The 18,843-nt window shown below is 36.8% G+C and overlaps 1 protein-coding gene across 1 annotated transcript; it reads left to right on the forward strand.

Annotated features, from left to right (window-relative positions):
* The first annotated feature begins 648 nt into the window (after nt 1-648).
* Nucleotides 649-15,906, forward strand: LOC120074095 (vacuolar protein sorting-associated protein 20 homolog 2-like). Its single transcript, XM_039027091.1, has 6 exons — nt 649-1,011; nt 9,800-9,952; nt 10,213-10,365; nt 14,565-14,648; nt 15,351-15,504; nt 15,609-15,906. Exons 1-6 carry the CDS (start codon nt 910-912, stop codon nt 15,632-15,634), a joined length of 672 nt encoding a protein of 223 aa, XP_038883019.1. The 5' UTR covers nt 649-909; the 3' UTR covers nt 15,635-15,906.
* Nucleotides 15,907-18,843: the final 2,937 nt, after the last annotated feature.

The following is an 18,843-nucleotide window of genomic DNA, read 5'->3' on the forward strand; positions in this document are numbered from 1 at the left end:
ACCAATTCATTAGTAATTGGGATAATTACCTTCAATATATATATATATACAATATATAATATACCAATTAATTGAGCAACAATATGAAATGTATTTTGGTGGTATGTTTTATAGATTTGAGAATTAGAATTATTACAATTTTTGAAAAGAATATATGAAAAACAATCTATTATGTTCTACAAATTGAGATAAAAAATTGAGATTGTCCAGTTTATGTCATAAATGATTTGAGAAAATACATGTATAGTTGAAAATTAATCAACAATAGCAAAACATAAAACTAAAAGATAAAAAATGAAATAAAAAACAAATAGAAAAAATATAACTAATCTCATTCACAAAAAACTGCATCAGATACTAAAACTCAACTCAACTCTACACTCAAACATAGACTTCCAAACTCAACTAAGCACACTAAACACAAACAATAATTACCAACTCAATTCAACTCTACACAACAAACACAAACAATTTAACTCCTCATATAATTTAACTTTCCAGATAATAATTACTAACTAAACTCAATTTTTTTATCAAGCACCAAATGCCCTCTAAACTTTTTTTTATACATATTTTAAAAAAAATTTCTAATCACTTTGCAGGTTAGAGTGGGGAAATAAATAAATAAATAAAATAAAAAGCAAAAACTCACGTCTCACCCCTCCCTAACACGCCAGCGGAGTTCGACATAGCCAGTTCTAGTTGTTTTCATCCTACAAGTAAAATTTCCCTCTATTCTGTCGATCTTCCGTTGGCCACTCCGGTGATTCTTTACCTGTCAAAGGAATCAAAGACGAAGAATGAGGGATTGACGGATCTGTGCTGCTCAATCCCTCTGCTAACACAGTCAATCATATTCCCCAAGTTGAAGAATTCAAGTGATCGGCATTCCAATTGGGAGAAGTAGATATGGGGAATTTATTCGTTAAGAAACCCAAAGTCACCGATGTTGATAAAGCGATTCTCTCTCTCAAGACGCAGAGACGCAAACTCGGCCAATATCAACAACAGGTTTTCAATTCATCCCCTATTCTTAATGTACTCCTGTGGTTGGATTTTTGAAGTTCTCAGGAATTGCTCGCTGTGGTGAAATGTATGATTATTGTTGGCTGTTAGAGCCTAACTTTAGCAATATTAGGTGGCATATATTTGTTGATTAGACCCTTTTCGTGTTTACTCTCATCCCCATAATTTGTTCTCATCTGTTTCCCCATTTGCTTGTGTATTCGAGTTCCGCAGTTCGAAAACGTCTCTGGGAAAATTATTGAGAATGTACTAACCTCTGTATGATGTAATTAGCTTATATCACAAAGGTATTTTAGAATTACTATCTAATTCTTGGAAATTCTATGGAGATCTTAGATTTATTTCGGATGAATGATAATGTGTTTTCTTCTTCGAGAAGTTTTGAGTTCAAAGCACGGTATAAATGTTATATTTTCTTTTACTGTGTCAATAAGTTTAGAATAATTTTTTTGTTGGTTACTGCATGTACATGCTGGATTAGTGTAGATGTCAGACCTGTGCTTGGGTTTCTGTTACCAAGAATTTTTGTGATTGTCATTTCTCCTTCTTTTTGAACGAGAACCATTTTTTTCTTGTAATTGTGCAGTTTGTTATATTTCTGTTTTTAGCTTCTTTCTTGGCCTTTTCTTTCTTTTTGGTATGGATCTTGTGTAGTCTCATTTTATCTGTGAAAGTTGGTTTCTTTATTAAAATGTACCATGAGTTTGGATAACCTATATGATCGTGTGATTTGAGCTTGTAGGATACATTGTGTTTGATATTTTATAATAGCTTTTTTTTTTGGCACATGGATTTAATATATACAAAAGAATCTCTGAACAAATGTTCCCAAATGTTCATGACTTTTTCAATGACAATGAGGATAATTTTTGTTTTTTGTTTGTTCCTGGTCTCTTGTTTCACTCTTAAGATCCCTTGTTTGATCGGAGCCTTTTCAAGTGAATGGTTGGGGATGGGAAAGTTATAGTTCAGAAGTCTAGTAATGAATGATTTAGAAAAGAGGTAACTTTCAAAATGAAAAAGGACCCGATGCCATGGGGCTCTAGTCTAGGTAGTTTTACGTTCTCAATGATAAAATACGGGAAATTAAAGTCAAATTTCAGGTAGAGGATTTGAGCCTTATGGGAATAAGTCCCTTTTGAAGGAAAGGAAGCAATTCTATAATGGGCGGAGGTGGTACCCCTTTCCCTAGAGCCAGTGCCCCATCTTCACCTGCACCAAAAAAGAAAAAAAAATATGGCGGACAAAGGAATTGACAATATTGCTTCCACAGAAACTATGCAAGGTCTGTGCATTGTGGACTTAGACTTAACAGAAGATTAGTTGGAATGTAGTAGAATTAAGGGCTCCAAACAGGGAAATAGTCATGCTGTGATGTGAACAATATACCCTCAAGACAATCTTATTTGATGATCAGCCCCAAAATGTATACAAGGCAGCACTTATATAGCTGCAGAACCGAGATGGTGGTTACATAATAACTTCCTTCTAAATCTGGAAAGTTAATAAAGAAACTTAAGAAATAACAAATTAAGTCTTTGCTACCTAAACTACTTAGAAGATATAAATAAATATAAGAAAGATTAATCTACTCAAGATCATAAAGATTTCTTGAGAGATTTACGAATATTTATACAAGAAAGATAAAGATTCAAGAAAGATCTTCAAAAGAACAAAAGAAACATCCAAAGGAGTACATCATGCCTGTTATCGCAGGGAAAGGAAATAACATGCTAAAAGAAATAATTTTGAACTTGGTACTTATTCAAGAGTCTATTCTAGAAAGCATGGAAGGAAATCAAGCTATGGATGTTTGAAGTTTGAAGCATATTGTTGGAATCTTATTATTATGAAAAACAAAAGCAATTCATTGATATGATGTAATAGAATACATAGGGGGTTCCTATCGGATAACAAATACAAAAAACACCTCCATTGATTAGAGAGGGTAGCTAACTATAATTACAAAAAGGAGGAGATAATTTGCTTCAAGAGATAGCTAAGAGAGATGTTGATTCAATAAAATAACTGTAGTCACGATTTTTATCCTTGAAGATGTGGCATTATGTTCCAACCAAAGATTCAAAAAGAAACCTTGAACATTACAAAGCGAAAGGATTTGTTTGTCCTTTTTGAAGAGATGACCCAGAAGAAGAGAGATAAGAGACATGTTATCACCCGGTCTTGGGAATGCCAAGCGAAGGTGCCTTGTGAACAATTCCAGCACTTTGTAGCAGGAGCACAAGTACTGAAAAAATGAGTTTTTGTTTCAGTATTGGAGAAACATATAGGGAGGCAACTGGAAGATATGTAAAGCCATGGGGATCTCCATTGAAGCTTGTTGAAAGTGTTGATGCAGGAGCGGGAAGAACTTTGCCTTTTTTCAGTACTTGTGCTGATGCAGGAGCGGGTGAGATCTCCATTTAAATTAGCGTTTTGTAGTCCAACGGTTAGGATAATTGCCTTCCAAGCAATAGACCCGGGTTCGACTCCCCGAAAATGCACATATTTTTATCTTTCAAAAAAAAAAAAAAAAAAAGAACTTCACCTTTTTGGTGTACCAACCAGACCATACATATATATGATCTATTTTTCTACAAATTCCAGCACCAAGAGTCATCTCTGTCCCAAGGCATTAAAGGGCTGTGAAATGGATGATAAAGTGACCCACTCTTCAATCTCCATCTCTGAGACTTCTTCTCAGATGGAGGGTCCATGTTTCAGTTTGAGAACACCAAAATTGCAGCACCAAGAGTCATCTTCATCGTGGGAAGGACTTCTGACTAGAACACCTAGGATGAATCTTCTTTGTGGGTGTTAGCCATCTATGGGCTACCTTATCATGCAAAAATTAGAAATTAATATTTTGGTAAGAATTAGAGGGTCTATGGGCGCTTTATAATTGTGGGAAGGACTTATGACAAATAACCTAGGTAGAAGGATTTGACCATGTAATAGATGACCCCTCTTTGGTTCAAATATTGTTTCCAAATGCCAAAGTTTTTTTGAGCTCTAGATCAGGACCCTTCATTTGAAATGGATATCTATAAGACCTATTTGTCACACATACAAGAGGACTAAGAAGAGAATTCACAAGGGCAGAAAGATGTGGAATGTGGAGTTGGTTATTTCGTGAGTGGGGGAAGGGCTGAGAGGGCAAGGTTTATGTAGGGGTTATGCTCAAGAAGATTGACAATAAGGCTTCTCCAATTTGATATGAGATCATTGAGACTATAATTTGTTATTTTTTATAGTCACTAGTTAGAGTGTGTTTGAAAATGTTCTTAAAAATATCAAAAGTGCCTTGAGAACATTTTTTAGGTTGGGTGATTATAAATTCATGGGTCTCTCTAAACTCTCTGTATGATGTGTTTTTTATGGAGAGAGTTGTAGGAGGTAGAAAATATTTTGTGTAGTGTAAGTTTGGTAATGGAAGAAGGGTTTCCATCGAGGAACATGGAGGTGGAATTGGGAATGACAGCTTGGGTCTAATATTGCTAGAACTTAGTGATGGCTTTAGGGAAACTATATAGGTTTTGGCACAAAAAGAGGGGATGCACCTCTATTCTTAAAAACTAAGAATTTTATTTTCGAATTGGCTAATTGGTGTGGAGGTCTATTGGAGGAGGAGGAAGAAGTAGTTGAGTCCTGGGAGGACGTCAGTTTTCGAGCAAAAGGAGACGTAAATGGTTTTATTTTGGTGGTGTGTCTGGTCAATCACGACAACTTCTCCTTTTCAATTAGGTTTACTGTTGGTTAGAGAGGCGAGTTGGCCGAGCAAGTTGGTTCGGAGAGTCCCTTAAAAGTGTTAGGGAAAGTTTATCTGAGTCCGTCTTCTTTCTAGTGTTGTTGTTAGTCAGTGCATTGACTATAGTGCAAAAGGAAGAGAGTGATGGGGTGTTGAGGGGAGAAAAAAGGGAGAAGTGGATTCGAGCATTGGGCCAAACTGCATTGTTGGGTCTTCTGAAAAGGCCTCCCTTGTATCCAAACTTTAATAGCAAGCTGAAAAAGAAAGGAGATTTGATTGTGGGCCAACCCACTCAGAGGCTTGGAAAAGAGCTTATTAGAGAGGACTTAGGTTGGGAAAATGAGATGGGTTCTTGGACCTTCAAACCCAATCCAAGTAGATGGTGATTTTTATCCATCCGACTCATCAATAGTGAGTTATTCAAATGACGACTCATTTATCCTCCTTCATTCTTAAGAGAAGTCCGTCGCCAGTGGATTTGTTGTTTGCCAAAGGAGGTTGGATGCACCTCTGTTCTTAAAAATTAAGAATTTTATTTTCGAATTGGCTAATTGGTGTGGAGGTCTATTAGAGGTGGAGGAAGAAATAGTTGAGTCCTAGGAGGACGTCAGCTTTCGAGCAAAAGGAGACGTGAATGGTTTTATTTTGGTGGTGTGTTTGGTCAATCACAACAACTTCTCCTTTTCGATTAGGTTTACTGTTGGTTAGAGAGGTGAGTTGGCCAAGCAGGGTGGGTCGGAGAGTTCCCCAAAAGTGTCAGGGAATGTTTGTCTGAGTCCATCTTCTTTGCAGCATCGTTGTTAGTCAATGCAAAATGAAAGTCACCGGGTGCTGAGGGGAGAAAAAAGGGAGAAATGGATCCAAACATTGGGCCAAGCTGCATTGTTGGGCCTTTTGAAAAGGCCCCTTAAATCCAAACTTTAATAGCAAGCTGAAAAAGATAGGAGATTTGATCGTGGGTGAACCCACCTAGAGACTTGTAAAAGAGCTTATTAGAGACAATTTGGTTTGGGAAAAGGAGATGGGTCTTGTACTTTCAAACCCAGCCCAAGTAGATGAAAATTTTTATCCATCTGACTCATGAATAGTGAGTTATTCAGATGACGACTCGTTTATTTCATCCTCCTTCATTTCTGAGAGAAGTCTGTTGCCAGTGGATTTGTTGTTTGCCAGAGGAAGTTGGATGCACCTCTGTTCTTAAAAATTAAGAATTTTATTTTCGAATTAGCTAGCTAATTGGTGTGGAGGTCTATTCGAGGAGGAGGAAGAAGTAGTTGAGTCTTGGGAGGATGTTAGCTTTCGAGCAAAAGGAGATGTAAATGGTTTTATTTTGGTGGTGTGTAAGGTCAATCACGACAACTTCTCCTTTTCGATTAGGTTTACCGTTGGTTAGAGAGGCGAGTTGGCCGAGCAGGGTGGGTCGGAGAGTCCCTCAAAAGTGCTAGGGAAAGTTTTCCGAGTCCGTCTTCTTCACAGCATAGTTGTTAGTCAGTGCAAAAAGAAAAGAGTCACGGGGTATTGAGAGGAGAAAAAAGAGATAAGTGGATTTGAGCGTTGGGCCAAGCTGCATTGTTGGGCCTTTTGAAAAGGCACCCCTTAAATCCAAACTTTAATAGGAAGCTGAAAAAGAAAGGAATTTTGATTTTGGGCCAACCCACTCAGAGACTTGGAAAAGTGCTTATTAGAGAGGATTTGGTTTGGGAAAATGAGATGGGTCTTCGACCTTCAAACGCAACTTAAGTAGATGATGATTTTTATCCACTCATTAATAGTGTCGTTTATTTCATCCTCTTTCATTCTTGAGAGAAGTCCATCGCCAGTGGATTTGTTGTTTGCCAAGGAAGAAGGAAGTTGGGAGGAAACCATCTCATGTGGAGAAGGCGAAGGTTCTATTGCTATGCTGAAGGAAGTTGAGTAGCATTGTCAAGAAAGTCTTATAGTGGATGAGGGTGGGGTTCGGTCAAATCCAAGCTTCAACAGAAAGACATAGGTGATTCCTTCTTTGAGGCAATTTCCTCAATCAATCCAACAAGTTATTACAGTTGCACTTGCCTGTCAAGTAAGTGTTACTCCCCTTTCTTTGGTTTCTAGGCCTTCTTTGTCTGAGAGGATGTTGGGAGAGGGGGAGTGGAGAGGTGTACTTTTGCCTAATGAGGTTTTGTTGGGTGACCTTTATTCCTTCACTAACCCCCTTCTGGTTCCATATCCGTTGCCTAGAGGGGAGTCTTTTGGGAGTTGGCTCACTGGGTGAGATGCATTGGCGTCAGTAGAGTGAGTGCTAAGGAGACCAATAGGAGTATCAAGAGGAAATCTTGTAGGGTGAGTAGCAATAAGGTTGTCAGAGAGCTTCAAAAGCTCGAAAGCTCAGTTAACTATTAGAGAAAGAAGACTCCAAAGGAAGTGGGTAATTCTCTGTTCCAGTATTGAAAACCATTTCTTGGAATGTGTGTTGGGGGGGGGGGGGGGGGGGGGGGGGGGCGGGCGTGATAAGAGAAGGTTAATAAAGGAAGTTCTTTCTCAAGAGAATCTGGATATTGTGGTTTTGGTGGACACGAAATAGAGTGATTTTGAGATGCAGTTTATAGGTAGTATTTGGAGGTTGAGAAGGGTGGAGTGGTAGATTCCGTGGGAAAGTCTAGGGGCATCTTGTTTTTGTGGAATAGTCATACTCCAACGGCTTCGGAAGTGATTAAGAGAGTCTTTTCGCTCTCAATTTTTTTAGATGGAAGGAAAGGATGTTGAAAGGTGTGGGTGGTGGGAGTGTATGATCCTCCTAGAACTAAATGAAAAGTTGAGTTTCTGAATGAGTTGGGAGACCTTTTTGGCCTTTGTGGGGCAATTTGGTGTTTAGTGGGCGATTTTAATATAACTCGTTCTCAAGCTAGGAGGGATTCGATGGGAAAGGTACTTGATCTATGAGGAGGTATAATGATTTCATTGAGGGAAGGAAGTGGATTGATCCTCCCTTTTTGAATGTATTCACTTGGGCCAATAGTAGAGCGAGAAGTAGGATTCATAGGTTTCTACTATCTTTGGAGTGGATTAAGTTGTTTGGGGAATTTCGGCAGGTGGTGGCCTCGAGAGTCACCTCTTATCATTGGCCTATTATCCTTACTTCGGGGTCTGAATTGGGGGCCTTTTCCCACTTGTTTTGAATATATGTGGCTTCTAACACCCCTTTTTTAAATCCCAGTTTTCTAGGTGGTGGAATGATGCGGTTTAAGGAGGATGAGAAAGCTTACGATTTATGGTGAGTTGAGGGCTTTGCAAAGGAAAATATTTGGAAAAGAGAGGTCTTTGGTGATGTTAGATTACAGAAATAGGAGATCTTGGCTAAGATTAAGTGGAGTGATGAGTTGGATTTGGAGGGTCTTTTGGACGAGTCTCTCAAGGCTGAAAGGGATTCCCTTCAGATCCAATTTGTGTAGGTGGCTAGGAAGGAAACTTGTAGTTGGAGGCAAAAAAGTGAAGTTGGGTTTGGCTAAAGAAGGAGATTGCAATAGCTCTTTCTTCCACAGTTTGGCTAATGGTTGGAAGAGTAGGAATAGGATCATCCCTTTGGTCAATGAATGAGGGGAGGTCTTTAGAGACGATAACGAGGTCGTCTTCCTTCTCCAATCTTTATGGGCCGGAGGTTTATCCCAAACTTCTTGTCTAAGGTGCTGATTGGAGCCCCATTTCTGAGGGGGAAAGGGATGGATTGATTGAGCCTTTTATTGTGGAGGAGATTAAATAGACTGATTTTGGAAGTGATAGATCATAGTCCCTAGGGCCGGATGGTTTCTCTTTGGTTTTTTATTAAGATAATTGGGTTTTGATTAAAGAGGATTTAGTCAAAGTTTTTCAGGAACTTTTTGAGAGGGGCATTCTAAATAATTCCATTTATGAAAGGTTTGTTTGTTTGATTCCTAAGAAGGAAAACTTGACCAAGACTTTTGATCGATCAATTTAATTATGCGTGTGCATAAATTTCATGCAAAAGTGTTGGCTAATCGGTTGAAGAGAGTGCTTCCGTTGACTATATGTGACACATAAGGAGCTTTTGTGGCTAGGGGACAGATCTTGGATCAAGTCCTTATTTCTAACGAGGCGATTGAGGATTATAGATCTAGGAAGGAGGAAGGAATGCTTGATTTTGAAAAAGCCCATGACCGTGTGGATTGGAATTTCTTGGAAAAGGTCTTGGAGAACGACTCTGGTTACAAGTGGCAAATTTGGATGTGGGGTTGCTTGAGAAATGTGAGTTATTTTTTTCTCATTAATGGGAGCCCCATGGAAAAAGTGGTGGTTACTAGGGACCATAGATAGGGAGACCCTCTTCTCCCTTTCTTTTCTCCTTGTGGACGTTCATAGTAGAATAGTTGATAAGTTTATTGAGGTCAATGTCTTTGAGCCTTTTGAGGTGGGTAAGGATATGGTGGACTTCCTTTCCCATCTTCAATTTGCTGATGACACTCTATTTTTCTATTCTGGTAAGGAGAATTTGTCGTTGATCTTGAATCATGTTCTTGCCTTCAAAGAAGAGATGTTTGGGTTGAGGATTAATAAGGGGAAGTGTAGTGTTATGGTGATCAATTGTGACGAAGAGAAGCTTAGAAGATGGGCTGAGTTGGTGGGGTGTGACATTAAATAATTCTACTAAAGTCCATCTCTTGTAAATATCTATGATTTTCCATATTTTAGAATGATGTCATAGACTCATAAACTCCTGTTTAATTATCTTAATTTAATTTTTTCAAATTGTACATGTTGATGAATTATGAATATTAATTAAGCAATATTTTAAATAACTTTTTTTACGCCATCTATAAATCATGGATTGAATTATGCATAACCACAAATCATCCTAAATTAATGTTGCACTTTACCCTGGGCATAAGACCAAAAACCAATAAATATCTCAAAATGAAGTCAGATATTAGCCAAAATAACTTTTGTCTGGGTCTCTTTCATAGGAATGCAACTGTTTTTTACTTTGAAAATTGAATAATTCTTTTTTTCTTTCCATGACTTTTTATTCCTTAGCTTGATGCTGTCATTGAAGCAGAAAAGAATGCTGCAAGAGAGTTAGTTCGACAAAAGAAAAAGGATCGGGCCTTGTTAGCTTTGAAGAAGAAAAAGGCACAAGAAGAATTATTAAAGCAAGTTGATGCCTGGTTGATTAATGTTGAGCAACAAGTGAGTTATGTTAATTTTTCCCTTGTCTATTCAAATTTCATTTTTTTCTCCCTTTTTACTCAAAGTTCTCTTTTGTTTCCTTTAAAACGTAATGATTGTGTTTTATCTTACAATTAAGATTTTGATGGTTGCAATAGTTAGGTTTGGTTTTCTGATTTGATAGTAACGATTCAATCATCTCCTTCACTGTTTTATTCATGTTTAGAACTTTTTGTATTTTAGAAATTTATGCTTGTGCTTTAATATATTTGTTTGCTCAGTTGTCAGATATTGAATTGGCCAGCAAACAGAAAGCTGTTTTTGAAAGTTTGAAGGCTGGCAATAATGCGATCAAAGCTATACAAAGTGAAATTAATATTGATGATGTCCAAAAGCTGATGGATGATACTGCCGAAGCCAAGGCATATCAAGATGTAAGTTCGTGAGTTTTTTCAATTGATCATTTTATTTCGTTTTGTTAGTATTCATGTTCGTTTTGTTAGTATTCATGTTTGAATTTTTATTTCATTACCTGGTTTACAAGTCATATTATGGTTGAATAAAATTGGATGTATTTCTTAACCATGATGGAATTAAATATTCTTGTATTCCAAAAAGTAAGATACATAACCCTCTAATATAGAAGAAAGACCCAATACAAGAAATGGAAGAATAGAATAAAACCATTAATGGATATGCCTAATTAAAAAAATTCACCGTCAATACAATAATTGTGAAATTTTGTAGTTGGAACATTAGTAAGAAAGTGTTGAGGATCTCACATTGGAAAGATGATGAGATCTCACAATCTTAAAGATGCATGAGTTACTATTAGGAATTCTCCCCCAGCAAACAGAAATCCCAACTAGATATCCTAAGAATAGAGCAATTCTTTGGTAATCTTTATTTATAAACTTCAAGGGAACTTACAAAGGAAGTAAACAGCAAGATGAACAAGTACAATTCAAGAACATCCAAACCACCAACACTTTCTAGTGGGCTGGAAATCCTCTCCCACAAGCCAAGCTTGTCTATACCAAAAGCCTATCCCTCCCCTTCTATGTAAAACCTTTCTTAAACCCCTCTCAAACTAACGGTCCCCACTAGCTAACAAACTTCATTCTCCACTAACTAATTATTTCCTCCCGAAATACCCTTTCTACCCCTACTTTAATGTATGTATAATTGGAGGCCTTGTAATACCCATGGGGTTCCCATTCACCTTGTCCTCAAGGTGAAAGTAGGAAATTGTTGTTTCATTCTGTTTGCAGCTTCCCAAGTAGCCTCACTCTCAGAATGTTGCTTCCACTTCACCAACCATTCCTCCTTCACCATTTCATTGTTCCAGCGGACTCCCAACACTGTTTCTGGTACCAACTGCAATGCAAATTCATCCAAGAGATCAGGAGGATGATTTTGCACTTGAGCCGCTGCCCCAATATACTTTTTTAGCTGTGACACATGAGAACATTATGTATCCTTGCTTCCAACGGCAATGCCAGCTTATAAGCTACAGATCACACTCGTTCCAACACTTTGTACAGCCCATAAAATTTAGAGCCAAGCTTTTCACAGCGTCGCCTGGCCAGTGTGCCTTGTCTATAAGGTTTGAGTTTGAGAAAGACCTCATCACCTACCTCAAATTGCACCACTCTTCTGTTTTGGTCAGCAAACTTTTTCATCCTTCCTTGAGCCACGATTAAATGTTCTTTCAAAGCTACCAAGCTGGTCACGTTCAATCAATTGTTGTTTGAAGGTATCATTAGAGGTCTTTCTATCTCCATATGAGATCAATGCGGGAGCTGTTCGACCATACACTACACTAAATGGAGTGGTATTAATGGAAATGTGATAAGTCGTGTGGTATATTCAGTCCATGGGACCCGTTTACTACATAGTTTCAGCTGCTGGTTGCAAAAGCACCTAAGAGATGTCTCCACACAATGGTTCACCCTCTCAGTCTATCCATCTGTCCGAGGATGGAAGGTTGTACTTCTCTTCAATGTCGTGCCATGGACTGCACACAATTCCACCCAAAAACTACTAACAAAAATCTTGTCTTGGTCAAGCACTATTGACCACGGGATATCATGTAATCAAACAATTTCAGTAATGAAGATTTCTGCCACTCTTAGCCGTATAGGGATGGCTCAAGGGAATAAAATGCCCATAATTGCTCAACCAATGCACCACCACCATGAGTGAGTTATACCCCTTTGATTTTGGTAAACCCACCACGAAATCCATGAGTTATACCCCTTTGATTTTGGTAAACCCACCACGAAATCCATGAATATATCTTCCCACACTCTATCTGGCATAGGCAATGGCTGTAACAACCCAACTGGAGCCACTGACTCACTCTTATTCTTTTGGCAGATTACAGACTTTGCTGCATGTCTTCTGACATCCTCTTTCATACCCTTCCAGTAAAGTTCTTCATACATTTGTTTGTACGTACATAAGAACCCTGAATATCCTCCTAGCACCGAGTCATGGAAGGTATTTGATAATTTTGGAATGAAAGACAGTTTTCGTTTTTGCCAAAACCAACCTGCCCTTAAATAATAGAATGTCTTGCTCCAAAGAGACCTTTACCACTCTCAAAGGATCCTCCTCAAGTTTCTGTATTGTATTAGAGCATAGTAATCAACACTATAATTGCTAATTGTATGCGGAAGATTGACAAACAGATACAAAGCTTATTCTTTATTTTTGTCCCCTTCTGGGAGCTTGTATCCTTGAACAACTTTGATCAATGTAATCTTATCAATGGTTCCTACTTTTTATCAGTGTTCAGAATTCCTTTGGCTGTTTGCAAGGAAAATGAAAAAAGATCTTTAGGAACTTATTGTGGAAAAGGGCCAACCGTGCTAAAGGCTGCTATTTAGTTGGATAGGTCAAAGACTCAAAGTTACTACTCCTTGCGACTTCGGCAGTTTATTGCGTCCATAATTTGCTCTTTGTAAATGGTTATATAGGTTTGAAACTGAGGAAAACACTCTCTGGAGGATGGCGGTTAAAATCAATGAGGGGTGGATGCTATGAAATTTGACGAATAGACCTATCCGAACAGGATCCTTCACTCCTTGGAAAGAGATTGTTAAGGCAAATAGCTTCTTTTGGAACCTGTGGGGCCTAAGAAGGGATCTAGAGATGAGAAGAGGCTGATTCGATAGGGAATTGGATGAATGGGGCTGACCTTAGTGGAGTTTTGGCTCATTGTAAACCGTTAAATGCTGAGGATCGGTTGGTGTGGAGATGGGAGATGGGTGGCAAGTACACTGTTAAGTTGCGTATGCTGATTTACATAAGGAGAGAAGGCTCCTGGATGCTGTCAGTTGCACTACTATTTGGAAAGGAGCAGTTTTGAAAAACGTTAAGTTCATGTGGACCACAGCGCTTGGAAGTAATAATAGTAGTGACAAAGTTCAAAGTAGATATCCTCATTTCTCCCTTTCTTCAACACGTGCTTGTTATGTAAGAGAAGTGAAGAAATCTTGAACCACTTGTTTTTTCACTGTGATTTCAGTAGAAGGATTTGGGAGCATTTTGGCAACTTGTTTAACTTGGAGTGGTGTGTGCCTTGGTTTGTCAAGGATTGGATGGCTGAATCCCTTAGCAGAGGAGGGCTGAAGGAAAAAGCCAATGTACTTTGGAGCAATATGTCAAAGCCAATTTTGTGGTTATTGTGGAAAGAAAGGAATGTTAGAATTTTCTTTTCAGATAAGTGTATTTCTTTTTGTTACTTTTGTGATCTTGTACAACTTATGACCTCTAATTCGAGCATCCAACACAAACCTTTTTGTAACTACACCACGCACTGTCATCCTATATTGGACGGTCATTTTATAATAATTCCTTTGTGTTGAGGAGAGAGGGCATGCATTGTTCATTTGCCCTTTAGGTGGTCCCTTGGTAGGGATGGTGTTTTTTGTTGGTTCTTATCATAATAAATTTTTAGGTAAAGTCTTGCACCCACTTTTAGGCCAAGACTTTGAAGACGTCAAGGATTTTCTTATTCAGCATGCTGAAGACTCAAACATCATACCCCAGAGATCATGGACCTTAGCTAATGGATTTTTACCTTGGGGGGATATTTTATTAAGTATATATTGAATCCTCAAGCCTGTTGCTGCTTGGTCGACCAATTTCCTGATGCAAAATCCTTTATAAACTGTCCACCTTTGCCATTTCAGAAACCCGACACAGAAAATGCTTATCATACTTGGAAAATTGTCAAACAGATACATTCAAGAAGGGGAAAAAAAAATCTTGTGGCTGTTACCAAATTTTTGTTTTGTTGAGCTCTCTGACCTATTATACAAAATTTGAAGTTGATTAGCACCATGTTTTGCAAAGAAAGAGTTATGATTATGGCAATGGCATGACAGTTATGAAAAAAATGGAAGAATGCAAGCCTTTCTAATGTTAGGGAATTTATTTATGAGTGGTGTTGTATGTTGGCTTTTCAAATGATTATAAATTTGGATGTGAGGGTATGGTGCACTGTTACCGAATTAGATTTTTTGGGATCATTTAATTCATCTACTTCATCGATTTATAATATCTGTGCTTCAGTTTCATTATGTTTCCCTTTTCTACGGCCTAAACTTTATTTATATGTTTGAAGGAAATTAATGCCATCTTAGGAGAGAAATTATCAGAAGAAGATGAGGAGCAAATCTTAGCAGAATTTGAGAGCTTGGAAGCTCAGGTATTCTGTGTTTTCTTGTCTTACTCTTATCATTTTTCATCCTCCATGATAGTGTTGGTCCGGTCAGTGATTTAATTGCTGGTCAAAATAGATTTCTACATGTAGAGTATCATTTATTTGCTTAGGATTGAGTACTAAAGTATTTTCACTTATAAATTAATTTTAATTTTGTATTTAGTTGGGAATAACGTTGCTGCATATTGAATTTGATTATAGCTGTGTAGTGCAAACTGCAATATAAGATTGGTCTAAATCCTATTCTGGACCTTGGACTTTCATTGTTGTTCCATTTTGGCCTCCAAACTTGGAAACAAATCTACTTTTGTTCTTGAATCTTACAAAAGAAAAGTAATTCTACTCATTATCATTATCTTTTACTGTTATTTATTTTATAGAAACCTAAATTCATTTTTTGTCTATTTAAGTCACTCATAAATTCACACATATTTGGACCCAAGTGCTGGTTTTCAAATTAATTTGGATTCTTATGAGGATTAAATAAGGACTTTCTAAGTTTTGAGAGACTAAATTGAGGCCTCAGAAGTTATAAGATGGATAGTCAAATCATAACTCAAATGTATTATAAAGTATGAATATAGAAATCAGAATAAGATTATTAACTCAAGATTGATAGCTATGACTACTGCCGATTGTCTTCTACTATACCATCTCAAGGCAATCTCCCATCAACTTTTTTCTCAGCTCATTGTTCAAGATCTGCCGGAGGTTCCAACATCCGAAGAAAATGCTGAAAAGTTGGTTCTTCCCGACGTGCCATCCAAAAAACCTGTTGCAGCTGATGCCATTGAAGAAGATGCTGAAATTGTTTCATCTGATGCACCCACAAAGAGAAGAGGTTTCTTTCTCTCTCATTTTCTACTCTCACAAAAAACAAAAGAGAAAGGAAGTTATCTTCTTACATCCACTGGTTTCATAATATATTAAATTTGTTGAATGCAGTTATGGAAGAACCTTTGGCAGCATAAATGTGGGTACTCTGAAGGAGGTGGCTCATTATGTTCTTCATGTAACTGGTGAAGTGGTTTGAGCTGAGCATCTGTTATTTGATTTTCTGAATTCTTACCGAGGGTCATAATGGCTCTTTCACCAATGTGATGTTTGTACAGACACTTCCTCATGCACGTATATAAATGTATTTTCTTTCTACTTAGGGGTGTGTTTTCCGAAGGCTTGTTTTTTCCCCCCTCATTTCTGTTGGATTAAGTTTTCAGTTAAATTATTATAATATTTGTTGTTATCTTTCTTAGTAGATATTTGAGTCTCTTGTTTCCAAAATTATTATAATACCCACAAAAAAAAAAAAAAAAAGGAAAAAAAAAAATCAAAGGTCCCTTGTTTTAGCAAGAGGAAGTTTGATAATTGGCTAAATTATTGAAAATATCCCAAAAAGAATTTCAAAATGTTTTATAATACCCTCAAACTAAAAAAAAAAAAAAAAAAAAAAAATCAAAAATATTTTTATCATTAATTTTGGATGGAAACCGTTAATACATTGTTCTAAAAATATCTCTTTCTTTTGTAGAGTTGTTTTGAAAATATCCTTCAAACTTTCAAAAATTTTATTAATACCTTTAAACTTAAAAATATGTATAACCAATAATATCAAAAGACACATGCTAGGGAAGTTTCTTGCTCTTGTGAACTCCTTAAAATGGTTTTCTTTTCAAAACCTACATAAGCAAGACAAGTTTCTCAAAAATCCTAAAAAGTTGTTTTTTTCATAAACGAAAGCAAGAATCAATAATAAGTTTGGGTGGAGAAGACAATATGTATTTGATATATTCAATATAATATATTTGATATATATTTCAATTTTTTAAAAATAAACGAAGATAATTTGATAAGTGCATGGACAAGATAACTTGTACAAGACATCCATTTTGCAGTCTCATGACATTGTTCACAGACTCTCGTGTCCCCATACTCCACAACAAAATGATCATGTTAAGCATCAACATGTCATGTTGAAATGGGTATGTCATTACTTGCTCATTCTAGTTTTTCTTTCCATTTCTAGAGTTTTGCTTTTCAAACTACCATCTACCTTAAAGATATATTACTTATTCCGAGTCATACCTCCTCCAAAATATCCTCTTAACCTAGCAAGAGATGTGAAGACAGATATCATGCCTTTTATGGTACCTATCGCCTGTTCCCGCTTTCTATAACCGTTATTCTTTTACTTAAAGATGAGACCTTACTAGTGAACTAAAAAGAAAAAGGAAAAACAAAGTAAATGATATATTATAAACACCAAGTTTTAACTACTTAACCAAAATGAACCAAATATAAGCATTCTAACTTCTCATCCTTACAACCATATATACATCCCGACTCTTTCAACTTATCTTTATATGTTCATAAACTACATGTCAGTCCAAAGAACTATAAACATACAAAAAAAATAAAAAAAATTACAAGAAATCAGTCTACGAGAGGTAGCAGACAACGACTCAGTGTGCACCCGAAACTCTTTCACTATCTGGAAGGGATAAACAAAAGAAAAGGTGAGCTGAGAAGTCCAGTGAATGACAATTCTTAAAATGAATTTTATATTTAAAATTTAAGCAACAATGTATAACTGAGGAAGAATATTTCCTATAAAACCTGAAGCATGATACTTTCCAATCAAATAAACATAACATATTCAAAGAAATAAAATTCAGAGTTCATAGAACTTTCAAACATTTCATTCTAATTTCATAAATCATAATTCTAAAAGAAAACTCATAAATATAATCCTGAGCTGATAAGACCATCACCGAACCTATACCTAACCTTAGCTGATGTAGAGTCATCTCAATACATTCAACATTAATATCCTCTCCATACGTGCACATAAATATTCCCCCAAATGGCTAAGCACCCTAACACACGGCCCAAAGCCTATATGTGTGCTATGATGGGTCCCAAAGACCTATATCATATTATCCTCACCACAGGTTTAGGCACTAGATTCCGTATTTGACCCCTTTTGGCCCCAAAAATCCTCTAACTGTAGGAATCGAATTCCTTGTACGGAACTGTGTGATCGTTGTTTGCTTTAATCGTATTGACTTAATTTTATACAGAACAATAATATAGAGGAATTTAACATGTCATTACTTAATTGAAAGGGAAAAGACTGTTACCTTTGAAGATCAGTCTTCAATTTCTTCTCCCTCTCCAATGAAATTGGTCTTTCACAGTACAATATGAACAAGAAATCTCGAGCAAGATACCACTAAGAGATCTTCTTTGCCATTCTCGTTGGACAAGGAAGTTGGTATGAACCTTTGTGGAAGGGAAGGAAAAGTAGAGAACCTTTCTCTAAGAATGAAGGTTAGAGAGATTGTGAGAGTGTGAAAGAGAGAGGACAACCCGAAAAATTCACGTGAAGTCCAGCCCTCCAAAGTGCAAACCATTCTGCAAATTAAAGGCAAAGATCCCTCTCCCCACGTTTCCTCTTCCCCACTCTCCTGTGATGCAGAAGAGTTAGAATTGAATTTAATTAATAAAAGTAATTTGATTAGATTAAATTTAATTTATTAATTAAATATCCAGTATTTAATTTAATTAATTTCAACCATATTCTGAATATGCATTTCTCACATAACCTATAATTTTAATATGAATCTTATTCATCTCACTTATAACTAGTAGTTTTAATATAAATCTAACTTATATTAATTTAGTATTTGAATCTTATTCAAATATTTATACTCTCGTGTTATGTAGTTTAATTTTGAATCTAATTCAAAGTTAACTTTATATTATAATGTATATTAATTGTGTCATATGCAATTAATCAGTATAACTTTCATCAAGGACCCAAGGTTTGCAGCTCATTGAGAAGGGTGGTTTTGTTGTAGTCTAACTTGATTATAACAACATTATTACATAATTGGAGAAAACTCTTCGGAAGAGTCTCTAGGATAAGGCTGACCTGGCTGGCTTCATCAATAACCGACTCGTTCATCTTAGCCACATTGAAGTGGACCATGTTGAGAATATGTTTTTTGACAGAGGTCCCTTCTTGCATCCAAGCATTAAAGATGAATTTGAGGGCATCGTGCTTGATTTGCTGGATGGGTGTTCAAATATATCACACAATGATTCCTTGATCTCTCGAGCAGAAACCACGTTTTCATGCTTCTTGGCTAGAACTTCAGAGAAACTAGCCAAGACATATGCA

This window comes from Benincasa hispida, chromosome 3 (assembly GCF_009727055.1).
Source record: "Benincasa hispida cultivar B227 chromosome 3, ASM972705v1, whole genome shotgun sequence".
NCBI classification, from domain to species: Eukaryota; Viridiplantae; Streptophyta; class Magnoliopsida; order Cucurbitales; family Cucurbitaceae; genus Benincasa; species Benincasa hispida.

Excerpts from the sequence above, each read along its gene's own strand:
- LOC120074095 (XM_039027091.1), top strand. The coding sequence starts at position 910 with ATGGGGAATTTATTCGTTAAGAAACCCAAAGTCACCGATGTTGATAAA. Across the intron at positions 1,012-9,799 it reads TCGGCCAATATCAACAACAG|CTTGATGCTGTCATTGAAGC; the intron begins GTTTTCAATTCA and ends TTTATTCCTTAG. Across the intron at positions 9,953-10,212 it reads TGATTAATGTTGAGCAACAA|TTGTCAGATATTGAATTGGC; the intron begins GTGAGTTATGTT and ends TTGTTTGCTCAG.